This window comes from Muntiacus reevesi, chromosome 9 (genome assembly GCF_963930625.1).
Source record: "Muntiacus reevesi chromosome 9, mMunRee1.1, whole genome shotgun sequence".
NCBI classification, from domain to species: domain Eukaryota; kingdom Metazoa; phylum Chordata; class Mammalia; order Artiodactyla; family Cervidae; genus Muntiacus; species Muntiacus reevesi.
This window is the reverse complement of record NC_089257.1, coordinates 48,021,068-48,034,883: the sequence shown is the minus strand read 5'-3', so window position 1 is coordinate 48,034,883 and position 13,816 is coordinate 48,021,068. Positions and strand designations below refer to the sequence as shown.

Genomic DNA, 13,816 nt, shown 5'->3' with positions numbered 1-13,816 from the left:
CTCAACTTTCTTTATGGTCCTACTCTTATATCCACACAAGGCTATGGAAAAGCCATAGCCTTGACTAGACGGACCTTCGTTGACAAAGTAATGTCTCTGCTTTTTAATGTGCTGTCTAGGTTAGTCATAACGTTTCTTCCAAGGAGTAAGTGTCTTTTAATTTCATGGCTGCAGTCACCATCTGCAGTGATTTTGGAGCCCAAAAAAATAAAGTCTGACACTGTTTCCACTGTTTTTCCATCTATTTGCCATGAAGTGATGGGACCAGATGCCATGATCTTTGTTTTCTGAATGTTGAGCTTTAAGCCAACTTTTTTACTCTCCTCTTTCACTTTCATCAAGAGGCTCTATGTTACTTTCTACAAAAACAAAAGCCTGATAGGATTTTGATTGGCATTGTATTGATTCTTTAGATCAATTTGGAAAAATTGACATCATAACAATATTGAATCTTCCAGCCATTAATATTTTTCTTTCCATTTATTTAGATCTTTAGTTTCTCAGCAATGTTTTATGGTTTTCAGTATTTAGGTCTTATACATATTTTGTAAATTTATCCTTAAAGTTCATATTTTTTATATCATAAGTGATATTTAAAATTTTTTAATAGCTTATTGCTATCTGTGTAGAAACACAATTTATTTTTGTTTTCTGATCTTGTATCCTGTGACTTTCTTAAACACACTTCTAGTAGCTTCTTTTTTTTTTCCCTTAAGATTTTTTAAGATTAAATTTCTTTAAACTTGCTATGTAGACAGTCTCAAATTATTTATATAAGACAGTTTTCTTTTTAGTCTATAGGTCTTTTCCTTTTCTTGGCTTACTGCACTGGCTAAAACTTCTTTGCACAATATTGAATAGAAGTGGTGAAAGCAAACATCCTTGTTTCCTGATATTATGTGTGAGAAAGTGCTCACACATTCTCCATTAATATGATATGAGCTCTTGGTTTATCATGGATGTTCTTTTTCAGTTGAGGAAGCTTCCTTCTGGTTTTACTTTGCTGAGAGTTTTTCATCATGTATAGGTATTGAGATTTTATGAATGCTTTTTGTTAATCACATGAACTGATCATATTATTTTTCTGTTTTGGTGACTTAAGTTAGTGAATTATACTGATTTTTTTTGGAAAAGAAGAGTTTATGTAGGATTACTTATTTGTTCCTTAAATGTCTGGCAGATTTCTCCAGTGATACCATCTGGACCTGGAGTTTTCTTTGTGGCAAGACTTATATGACTGTGAATTTAATTTCTTAACATGAATTGCACTATATCAGTTTATTTCTTCTTGAGTGAACTTTGATAGATTGTATCTTTCAATTAGTTTACCTATTTTATTCTCATTATCAAATTTATTAGTATAAAATTATTTATAATATTTTGCTATTTATTTAATATGTGTAAGATCTATAAGGATGTGTCCTGTTCTTCTCCTGATATAGGTAATTGGGCCTTTTTGTAATTTTTTTTTTCCTGATTAGACTGATCAGAGGTTTATCAACACTGTTGATCTTTTGAAGAACTATACTGTGGTTCGGGTTTTTTCTTATTTCCTATTTCATTGATTTCTATGGCTTACTTAGGGTTTGATATTCTTTTTCTAGTTTCTTAAGGTGGAAGCCTAGATCCTTGATCTATTTTTGGCCATTGTTTCATTCATGAGATAGTTCTCTTGTGCTCTCTTGATTCTCCAGTTGCATGTTTGTTAGATTTTTTTATATTGTTCCACAGGTCACATATGGCCTCTTTTTTTTACCCCTTCAGTCTTTTGCTTCCATCATGCTTGATTTTGGATCGTTTTCCTATGTCTTCAGCTTTATTAATCTCTTCTTCCACAGTATATAATCTGCTCTAAGTCTCATTCAGTGTGTTTTTAATCTCAGATATTGTATTTTCATCTCTAGAAGTTCTGTTTGGGTTTTTTTATTTCTCATCTCTCCCATATATTCATATTTCCTTCTACCTTCTTGAACATATGAGACATATTTATAACAGCTTTCTTAACAGACTTGATTGCTAATCTTATTTTCTGTGTCATTTCTAGATCTCTTTCTAGTTATTGATATTTTTTTCCTTGTTATGGGTCCTCATTTCCTGCCCTTTATGCATGCCTGGTAAATTTTGATTGGATGATGGGTATTATGAGTTTTACATTGTGGAATGCTAGATTTTGTCTTAGTACTTTAGTGTTGGACTTCTTTCTAATACTACAGTTAAGTTACCAGAAATCAGTTGGATCCTTCAGTGCTTGTTTTTAAGGTTTGTTAGAGTGGTTCCAAAGCAACTTTTATTCTGTGGCTAATTTAGCCCTATTAGTAAAGTAGTATCTTTCTCTGGACTCTGTGTGATGCTTCACAAGGTCTTTCCACTTTGGCTGGTAAGGACGTGAACTGTTCTAGCCATGTGTGAGCTCCAGGAATTTACAGGCCTAATGCTTTTATCATTTCTTTTCCTGGCCCTGGTTAGTTTTATCCCATATCTGCACAGATTCGAACACAATTAACAACATTAGGAGTTCCCTCTATAGATCTCTGGAGCTCTCTTTGCGAAGCTCCTTTCCTTCCAGTATTTTTCCCTATATATTCTCACTGCTCTGGTCTCCCTGAACTTTGCCTTCCAAGCTCCGTGGGGATCCATGACTACTTTTGTTATATAATGTTTGAAAATTGGCTCTTCATATCTTTTATTTGATTTTCTAGTTGTTTAACAGGGGAATTCTCATGCCTTCATTATTGCCAGAGCAGAAGTAAGAGCGTACATATTAAAATCAGAATAACCCTACGTATATTAAATAGCTAAGGATGGAGGAGAAGAACCTTAAAAACTAGAAAAAAAATAGTTGTGAATAGGTATTCGCTCTTAGCAGGAAAAAAATTGAGCATAAAAGCAGTGCAAGATCTGTTCATTATAAAAACAGAAATTAGGACAAGAGGGGAATTTTGTCAGCTTGATAAAGAGAATCTATGAAACCTACAGTTTATTTAATGGTGAACAATGAATGCTTTCTCCCTAAGATTGGGAACAGGCAAGGATGAGTACTTTTATTCAGCATGGTGCTGAAAGTTCTTGGTATTACAGGAAGAAAGGAAAGGAGATAAAAGGCCTGCTTGCAGATCACATGATGGTCTGATAGAAAACCCTGAGGAATCTATTTTAAAAGCTAAAACTAATAAATGAGTTCAGCGAGGTAGATAAACATACAGAAATCAATTGTATTTCTGTACACTAGCAATGAACATGGTGGCATCAAAATGAAAACTTTGTAATCATTCAAAAAAATGAATGACTTAGGTGTAAATTTCACAAAACATGTACAGGATTTGCATGCTGAAAAACCATACAACACTAATGAAAAAATCAAAGATCTATTAATAAATAAATGGGGAGACATACTGTGTTTTTCTCACTTGCATTCATTTCACATGCTAGCAAGGTGATGCTCAAAATCGTTCAAGTTAAGCTTCAACAGTATGTGAACCAAGAACTTCCAGAAGTACAAACCGGATTTAGAAAAGGGAGAGGAACCAGAAGTCAAATTGCCAACATCTGCTGGATCATAGAAAAAGCAAGAGAATTCCAGAAAAACACCTACTTCTGCTTCATTGACCACACTAAAGCCTTTGACTGTGTGGCTCACAACAAACTGGAAAATTCTTAAAGAAATGGGAATACCAGACCATCTTACCTGTGGCTCTTGAGAAATCTGTATGCAGGTCAACAAGCAACAGTTAGAACTGGACATGGAACAATGGATTGGTTCAGAATTGGGAAGGGGGTATGTCAAGGCTGTATATTGTCATCCTGCTTATTTAACTTATATGCAGAGAACATCATGAAAAATGCTGGGCTGGATGAAGCACAAGCTGGAATCAAGATTGCCAGAGAAATATCAGTAACCTCAGATATGCATATAACACCACCTTTATGGCAGAAAGTGAAGAGAAGCTAAAAAGCCTCTGGATGAAGGTGAAAGAGGACAGTGAAAAAGCTGACTTGAAACTCAACACTCAAAAAAACTAAGACCATGGCATCCGATCCCATCACTTTACGGCAAATAGAAGGGGAAACAGTGGAAACAGTGACACACTTTATCTTCTTGGGCTCTAGAATCTCTGCAGATGGTGACTGCAGGCATGAAATTAAAAGATGCTTGCTCCTTGGAAGAAAAGCTATGACAAACCTAGATAGCATATTAAAAAAGCAGACACATTTCTTTGCTGACAAAAGTCTGTATAGTCAAAGCTATGGTTTTTGCAGTAGTCACGTACAGATGTGAAAGTTGGACCATAAAGAGGGCTGAGCGCCAAAGAATTGATGACTCTGATCTGTGGTGTTGGAGATTTTTGTGAGTCCCTTTGGACTGCAGGGCTTCCCTGGTGGCTCAGATGGTAAAGCATCTGCCCGCAATGCGGGAGACCTGGGTTCGATCCCTGGGCTGGGAAGATCCCCTGGAGAAGGAAATGGCAACCCGCTCCAGTATTCTTGCCTGGAAAATCCCATGGACAGAGGAGCTGGCTACAGTCCGTGGGATCGCCAAGAATTGGACATGACTGAGCAACTTCACTTTCACTTTGGACTGCAAGGAGATCAAATCAGTCAATCCTAAAGGAAATCAATCCTGAATATTCATTGGAAGGACTGATGCTGAAGCTGAAGCTCTGATACTTTGGCCACGTGATGCGAAGAGCCAGCTCATTGGAAAGACTCTGATGGCTGGGAAAGATTGTAGCAATAAAAAGGAATGGACTACTGATAAATGCAACAGTTTGGATGAATTTCCAGATTATGGTGCATAAAAAAAACTAATTGTAAAAGGTTATTATGTAATGTGATTCTGTTTATATAACAGTCTTGAAATGGCAAAAGCATAGAAATGGAGAACAGACTAGTAGTTGCCAGAGGTTAAGGAGGGAATTAGGGGCAGGAGGGAGTAGGTGTGGCCATTAAAGGCCAATATAAGGGATCCTTGTGGTGATAGAAATGTCCTGTATACTGACTATATCAGTATTAACATCCTGGTTGTGATATTATAGTGTATAGTTTTATAAGGTGTTATCATTAGAAAAAACTAGAGTACATGGGATTTCTGTATTTCTTATAACTATACATCAATCTACAATTAACACAAGATAAACTCATTTAAAAAAGCAATGCAAGAAATTATAAGGGAGAGGATAGCATAACATAAAATTTACATGGTGTACATAAAACTTTTACTTTCTGTAGATCAGACAAGGTCAAAAAGTTTTCAGAGCCTACACTAAAATTGGAAAAATACTTGTAACAAATATAATCAGCAAAGAAGTGGATATCTTTAATATATAAAAAGTTCTACAACTAATTTAGGAAACACTGATATCCACCTAGCTATGCAGTGCACAAAAGAAAAAAGTTCAACTGGCTACAAAACAGAAGAAAAATTATTTCATTCTCAGTAGTAATCAATGAAACGAAAAATGGAATTACTTCTTTCCTTCCAAATTGCAAATCTTCATTATATAACCTGTTCCCAAATAAGGTAAAATTATTCTTATTTATTTTCTACCTACTACTTAGGTTTTGTTGAAATTATGTAGAGTTTTAGCTCCAAATGATTTATGCAGCTTTTAAAGATATTAGGCTTTTCTAAGTATTTAACAATGTCATTAAATTTCTAACCACATTATCAATAATTATTTATTTTACATTGATAATTCTTATAGATTTCATTTTTTACCACTTTCTTATATACAGTATCTTCTTTCTTTAAACTTTTGATTAATTTTTGTATCTGTCAGAATACTTCCTTAAGGCCTTCCCCCAGCTCCCCCAAATAGAAGAGAGTGTTTTCTAAGTATTGGACTTAACTTAATTTTTCACTTTGATACAAATAATTTTTTGGATGAGTATAAAATTGTATGATCATGCTGTTTTCCCTTATAAGTCTGAAAACATTGCTTCATTCTCTACTTTCATTTGATGTTGAAAATGATAACTTTTATCCCAGTCTTATTCTTTTTCTCAATGGCAACCTGTTTTTGGTTAGCTAGTTTCTGTTTTCTGTCTGGAAATTCGTATTCTTTTTATACTTAAAAGTTTGAATTTGTACAAGTTTATCAGCATATATCTGACTATGTATTAATGTATGGATTTTTCAAAGTATTTTTACCTAGTATTTATCCATCTGAAGACTTGGGACTTTTTTTCAACTCAAAAATATTTTCTTATAATTTCTTTGATTATTGCTCCCATTTAACCTACTCTGCCCTCTCACTGTAGAATTGTAATAATTCTAAGATTGGATCTTGGATAGGTCTTCTGTGCAGCTTATCTTTTTTCTCATAATTTCCATTTCTTTGTCATATTTATCTTTGTCCTAGGAGAATTCTTCACCTTGAACTTCTAATAATATATTAATTTGGTTCTCAGTCATGTCTATTTCAACCTACTCTTTTCTTCCTTATTTGGGTTAATTTTTTTTTTTTTTTTTTTTGCAATTAGGATTTTCAGTTTCTGACAGCTCTTTCTTATATTCTGTTTGCTCCTTTTTTTTTATATTGAAGCCTGATTGGTTTTATACATACAATAACCAGTTGAATATTACTGGAAATGTCAGTTAAAAGGTGATTGACCTTCCCTGGTGGCTCAGAGGTTAAAGTGTCTGCCTGCAATGCGGGAGACCTGGGTTCGATCCCTGGATTGGGAAGATCCCCTGGAGAAGGAAATGGCAACCCACTCCAGTATTCTTACCTGGAGAATCCCATGGACAGAGGAGCCTGGTAGGCTACAGTCCACGGGGTTGCAAAGAGTCGGACACGACTGAGCGACTTCACTTTCACTTTCACTTTCGTTTGCTTAGTTTGGTTCCCATTTTGGACTGCTGACTTCCTCGTAGGACCAGTGAGTTTTTGTTTCTTGCTTATGTTTTTAATGAAGTTCTTGGGTAATCAGTACGTTGGCTGATATGGGCTACTCAAGTAGTTATGTGAGTCACTGTTTGATTTTCTTCAGCAGGCTTCCCCATCTTAAACCAAGGCAGATAGTCATGAAATTCCAACATTAAGCTTTGTTCTTGGTGTAGGGAGAGGCAGAAATATGCCAGAAAACAGATTTCACTCTTAAGCATTCAGTGGCTAGGAGCTAACTAGAGCTAACTTTCCCAGCCTCTGCCTTTGACCAAAGAGACTGTGAGGACCTTGGGTAGCTAGGCTCCAGTTTACCCAGCATACTGTCCGCAGTAAGTTAAGCCTGGGAACTAAGGCTGCATTGGCGAGATTCTTGACACGCTACTACAGTGCTGGTGAGGATGTGAGGAGGAGGACAGTTTTTTTATGTCACTGGTAGGACTAAAAATTTATACCATTCTTCTGGAAAGTAATTTGGCAGAATATAAAAAAGGCTTTTAAAATGTCCCTCCCGTTTGGTCTAGTTTTCATATTTCTAAAAGTCTATCTTAAAAAAATAGGGAAATGGAGATGGATTTATATTCAGAGATCTTAACTAATATGAAACTTATAATGGAAAATTGGAAAGAATCTGAATGTCTTACAGAAGGGGCATGGTAAATCATGTCAGTTATGTAGCTGTATGATGGGATATTTTGCAGCCAACTTTTAAATGCCTAATAATATGAAGAAGTACTCATGATATAATGTTGAAGGAAAAGAATCTGGGTACAATATTTTATGTACAGTATGATCCCTCTTTGTTAAAAAAGAGAAAAATATCACTTGCACTTATAAAAAGGCTAGAGGTAGTACAACACATTGTTATTAGTGATGGGATTCTAGGTGATTTGTTTTCTCTTTTAAAACTTGTCTGGGTTTTTCAGATTTTCTACAATAAGCCTGTGTGACTTTGACTGTTTTTTTTCCCCCCCGATCATAAATGTTGTAAAAATGTGTCTCCACACTGTGCATGGCACAAAAAAAAGACCCCAACTTTTCAGAATTTGTAGGCAAAAAAAAAAATGGTTTATGTTAGGGTTCAACTTGCCAATTATCATAACGTGCAAATGGGTTTTGAATTCTCTGGCTTTCACGTTGTATGGTGAGCACGGCTCTGTTGCCAGCACCGGCATATGAGCTCCAGCACGGCCCATCTGCTGCTCAGGCTCGGCTTGGCTGACACAGATTTATTTCATTTCATTCTTTAATTTGGCATCATTTTCTCTTTTCTCATTATCATTGCTGGGATTCATGTTGTTTACCAGTTTGTTGTTTTCTTTTGTTCCCTGTCGCGAAGACGAAGAAGCCAACAATGGGAATTCTGTCTTCTCAAAATGCAGTCTTTGTCCTTGGGGATCTTGGGCCTGTCTTGCTAAAGTGTGCTCTATTTCTGACACTTGCAAGCCATTTCAATTGTTTTGATTAGTAGAAGGCTTTGTGGTGTATTTTTCAAAGAGCTCAACATTCCTTTCCTCCTCCCCCACTCTCACCCCACCCCTGGGAAGCTTTGGAAATGATTCCAAATAGAAATTATAAACATTAGCCTTGAGCTATGCTCTCTCCATCTGGTGTTTGGCACTTTTTTTTTTAAACTGAGGATCATGTTGTTTGTTTAATCTTCATCACTACTGCAGAAGCTTGAGGTGTGAGACTTACACTCTGCCCCAAGCACCCTGAACTTGAGAAGGGATTTTCAGCTGAATTAGTTTGTATTTCATAGAGCTGGTGGACAGTCAGCTGGATCGCCAAGAATTTGCTCAAGTGAAACTTGAGAACTGTTAGTCCTGTTAGAGATTTCTTGAATGGATTTGTTGGGATAGAATGGCTGCTGCCTGAGAAGCCTCTTTGAACCTGACACTATTTATTTGGAAGAGACATTCTTTGTAAGACCTTTATGCTACTTTTTTCTCTAGGTTATCCCGAAGAGACTTATCCAATTTATGACCTTTCAGATTGCATCAAGCATAGGCAAGAAACCATCCTGGTGGATTACCCTGACTCAAAAGAGCCCTCTGCTGAAGAAATGGCTGAAAGAATGGGAGTGCTGGAAGAGGAAGTATCAGACCCTGTGGGTTGGGCAATGCCTACTGAGCCCAGAGCTCAGGAAGATAATTCTGTTACCTCATGTGACCTACAGCCAGAACCATGTTCCTGCTGGTCTCCTGAAGAAGAGGATCCCGCCGTCTTGGCAGAGAATGCTGGATTTGGTGCAAACAGTTACAGTGAGCAGGAGGAAACCACCAATGAAGTGTGGCCCTATGACTTGAGAGTTGCAGAGTCGGGCATCAGTGCAGATAAAGCAGATCCAGGTGGTATGCTGAGGAAGCGGCATCCCCAGGGTTTAGATTGAGAACAGTCAGTCTAGGACCATTACTGTAGTCCCAAGGTGACCTTTCTCTCCTCTCTGATTTCATCCTTGGCCCTGTGCCCTGTACTTCATTCTCTGTGTTTAAGTATCATAGCCAATCAGGCCACTACCATGGATATCATAAATCCTTCCTGGTGCTTGCACACCTGTCACCTTACAAAACATCATAGAAATTAGTATGAACACAAGACAGCCTCCCTCTTTCTCTTCCTCCTTTGCTCCATCAGAGATTTGATCCACTGAGTAATTTTTGATCTATCATAATTACAGATGGGACCACTCAGGGCAGAGGTCTGACTCTCCGTGTTAGAAGTAACAGATGGTTTACCTGTGACGAACATCAAATTACACATGATGAGGACTTAAGGTTGCAAGAGTGAAGATTTGAGTCCAAGGTGCCTTATTCTTTGGGCCTTGAGCAGGTTAGTGATATGCTGGGTTCAAGAAGGAGAACATTTTGTTTGTGGGAATGGTAGGGCCAGAGCGGGGACTCTTGCCTGAGCTGAAGCCACTTACAGCGAGGGCCTCTTGAGGAGCCTGTTACAGTGAGGGCCTTTTGTAGAGCCCCGAGGCTGCCTCAAACCTCCACTTTTCTCCAGCATAGAAGACTCCCATTGACCTGAGAATGAGCCTAGAGGCTTGCTGGTAATAGTAGTAGTAGTGTTAGTCACGCAGTTGTGTCTGACTCTCTGGGACCCCATGAACTATAGCCTGCTAGGCTCCTCTGTCCATAGAATTCTCCAGGCAAGAATACTGGAGTGGGTGGCCATATCCTTCTACAGGGACAGGCTTGCCAGGAAACAGTTTTTCTCTAATAATGGCTGGATCTCTAGCTTCCTTTATCCTTGTTCTGCTTAACAGAACTGCCCAATGTAGAAGCACCTTCATACCTCTGGTCTTCCGTGGCTAGAGGAAGCTTGAGATAGAGACTTTAGTCCTTGCCCTGTGGAACCAAGGTTTGAAGCTTCAGGAAAGGCTGCCGAAGGGTGGAGGTCCTGCCATGAGATGCTCACAAGGCCAAGGAGTGGCTGACGGAGAGTAAACCCATGTACTGACAGGCAGTCCTTGTTTAAATGCTGTTTCTGAATGTGTGTCCTCTGGGGAATTTGTTCTTAACAACAAATTAAAACAGAAACGAGGAGGATTGAACTTGTAGACCACGTGCTGTCCTTGATCTAAGGACCTTGGACCCAAGCCATTGGGTCCCTATATTGCAGGGACCCAATATAGCAGTGCTTGGGAACAGACCATGTGTTCCGTATTTGGATATCTGAGTCTATTGAGAAAGTTGGGCAAAGTGGGAGGTAGGTTAGGACAGGGAGGACTGTGACCAAACCCAAAGCCTAATTTCTGAGCTGCCATTGGTCATGTGTCTCCTTGAGGTAAGATGTATTCTGTATAGTAAGGATGAGTGAATTCAGTTTACAGGTAAGACCTGAGAGTTTCAAGAGGACACATTCCCGAGGACCACGAAATGTGGAAGACTTGAAAACTAAGAAATCATGTAAAGGTGGACTTGGCTTTTAGAGTTCCACTATACCTGGAATGAGTCAGAGACCAAGAAAATAATTTAATCACTGTTAGATCACATATAAGCATATACACTACTGTCACAGGATCATATTAAGATGATGTGTCAGCTACAGCTATGCATTTCTTGTTAATGACTACAGAGAAAAGTCAATGAAGACTGAGTCCATAGAAAGCATACTGTATCTCTCTCTGTGTAGAACATTAGATTCACTTGTAAAGAAAGGAGTTTAAAATGTACTGAGAACAATCTAGATGTAATATAATGCTGAAGGTAAAAAATAATGTAGGTGCTCTTTCCTGCTTCGATAAATTATTTGCCATGTTCTTTCTCTTCATCACAGTGAGGGGCTGATTTATGAGGAGGGTTCTGGGACTCTGGTTCAAGTTTCTTTTTTGCCTTAGGATATGATTCCCTTATTAGAGGTGGATGTTTGTTTCCTTCTGCTTATTCTCTCATTTATTCATCTTGCAGACCACTGCATAATTCCTGCTTTTGAGGAAAAAACAGTTGAATATGAGAGCCTTATCCAGTTTATTTTTTAAAATGAACTGTAAACTGTAAAAGGGCTCAAGATGGTGAGTTCTGCAGGCAGAGAAATGTTGGTCACAGTTCCATCCTTGTCTATTCTAGTTGTAGAATCTGGCCAGCTCTTTAACCCTGAGAACTTTGGCTTTCTCATCGCTAAAGCTGGGGAGTCAGAGCCCAGGTCTTAGAGGGTATGAGGACTAAATCCAGTTACGGAGATTAAGTGAAATCATCAGTGCTTATAAAACAGCATTGGTCCTATCTCATAAAGGATAACCACTCAGCAAGCGGTAGCTACTTTATTGTGCAAGATTTTGTGCTATAATTGAGATATGGACCCAAATCCATATGAGCACAAAGGAAGAAAAGGTCACTTTTGCTAAAGTACTTCCAAGAAACTCCACAGAGGAGATGGATCTTGAGGGATGCTATGAACTTCTCCAGATGTGCAAGGAAGAGAAAGGATACAGTTGGCAGAAAGAGTGGTGGTAGAGCAGTGAGATGTGAAAGTAAATGGATGTTCAGGTATTTTGATATTTGAGGCTGGTATGTAAGGTGTCACATAACCAACTCTTTATTTGGAATGTTCATCTCTGGGCGAAACTGGCTTGTAGAAACAGTTCCTGCCCCAAGTACTGAGACCTCATGAAGATTCTTGCTGCCCTGATTCTTGGTGGGCTTATATAACAGGAAAATATTTATGTATTTATATTTTAAAAAATTTACTTTTCAGTCGTTTCGGATTAGGCAGTCCTTTTTGGATTTTTCAGAATTACGTTATTCTTCAGGGATGAGATTATATTTATATATACAGTCCAAGATGACCAAAGTCATGGGCCTGGTTTTTGTCATCTCTTTTTCTCCTGGTCTTCATTTCTCCAGAACTGATCTAGGCTGAGAACTTGATCAGTCCCCTGGCACTAGGTCTGCAGTGACTTTTGGGCACCATGGTAGAGCAGAGTCATACCTCTGGGGTCAGACAGTTGGCCTAGGAAATAATTGCATCATGTGGGGCCATGCTTAGTAACTCAGGTGGGTGATCTGGCCTGGAGATGCCCTTCCCTGGTCAGGCCAGGAGCACAAGCAGAGCACCTCCCTAGCTCCAGGACCAATGCTGTGGGAGCTCGGGAGCCAGGGACAGAGAGCTGCAGTGAGGAGTGGAGGCTCGTGCGGCCTCTGGAAGAGATGCCTGTGAGCACCCCATGCACCTTCCATGGCCTGGGTCATCCAACGACTTACAGTCCAAACTGGGACATTTTAGGAAAAGGGAACTTTAATAATAATTACACCAGGATAATAGCTATCAACCAGGACTCTCCATGGACCCTGTCCAGAGCTGTTGAAGAGATCATCTTTAACCTGATCACTAAACTACAAAATCCTCTTTCCTTTTTATCATAGTAGTGTTCTGCATATGCTATTTCCCAGAGGCAAAGCCATGGAGAGAGGCCACAGTCCAGGTAGGTTCTTGATCTGGGGTAATAAACCAACACTACTCATCACCACATTAAATTCCCTCAACCCAGACTATATTCCAGAGGAAAATTGAACATGTCAGCTACCCAGAAATGAGAAAAAAAAAGTATCACAGACTTTGCCTTGATGATTTTCATACAAATCTTTCTAAAATGTACCTAACGTTAGGTTTTTCCTTTCCCATTTTCTTAAACAAATTAAATAGGCCAAATTTCTCCTTTTCCTTAGAGTACTCCTTAACTGCTCTAAGTACCAGTTTCCTCAGTGTTGAATTGGGAAGCTCTCCCCTTGCAGAGCCGTTGGGATGAAATAAGATGCTGTGTATAGGATCCGTCCAGGGTGTAGCCTGTGCTGGGTGCTCAGGTCAGTGCCGTCAACAGCATAGCACTCACCAAGTTCCCGTGCCGGGCTGCTGGACTTGACACTCCAAGGCTATCCTGACTGCCAGGAATGGCCCAGAGCCCAGGTCCCGCAGTCACTGGGTGACTTCAGTTTTGGTCCTCCCCACCTAGGACCAGACCTGTAGCTGTCAGGCATAACTGCAGCCTCCCTTCCTCTTGACTTCAGATCTGCCACAGGCTGAAAAGAAAATTCCCAAGCGTGTAGTGTGTCCAGGTTCTGTTTAAACAGGTCGGGCTGCTCTGCATATGGCTAGAGGAACCCAGCATCTAGGTCTTCATGTTATTTCCACCACTTTGGCCTTCCCCACCTTTTTCCAGCTCCACATCCCTGTGTTTGTTCCTCAGGGCCAGGCCCACAGGGTTTACTAGGAAGCAGCAGCCCGCTCTTCCGGCTGGCACAGCTGAGCCTGCAAAGGATGAGCTAGCTTAGTACCTCCTGTCTTTACCCTTCTTCCAGCCTTCCCCAGCCTCTACATCTGGGGTTCTGACCATCTTTAAACTTGAGGAGCACAGCCAGAGGAAAGACAGTTTCCTCCCACAGGTGACTGTTTCCAACCCAACTATGATCCCCTTGTTACCACCACCC

At 39.3% G+C, this 13,816-nt stretch overlaps 1 protein-coding gene across 5 annotated transcripts in view; it reads left to right on the top strand.

Annotated features, from left to right (window-relative positions):
- The window catches only part of RIC3 (RIC3 acetylcholine receptor chaperone), a 56,140-nt gene extending 43,623 nt beyond the window's left edge, over positions 1-12,517 (top strand). For 4 of the 5 annotated variants that reach the window (XM_065944330.1, XM_065944329.1, XM_065944332.1 and 1 more), the window contains one exon: positions 8,840-12,517. In XM_065944330.1, the coding sequence (XP_065800402.1) occupies positions 8,840-9,276 (437 nt within the window). In that variant the 3' untranslated portion in view covers positions 9,277-12,517. The remainder of the gene's footprint in view (positions 1-8,839) is intronic. The other variant, XM_065944331.1, reaches the window with a different exon arrangement.
- Positions 12,518-13,816: the final 1,299 nt, after the last annotated feature.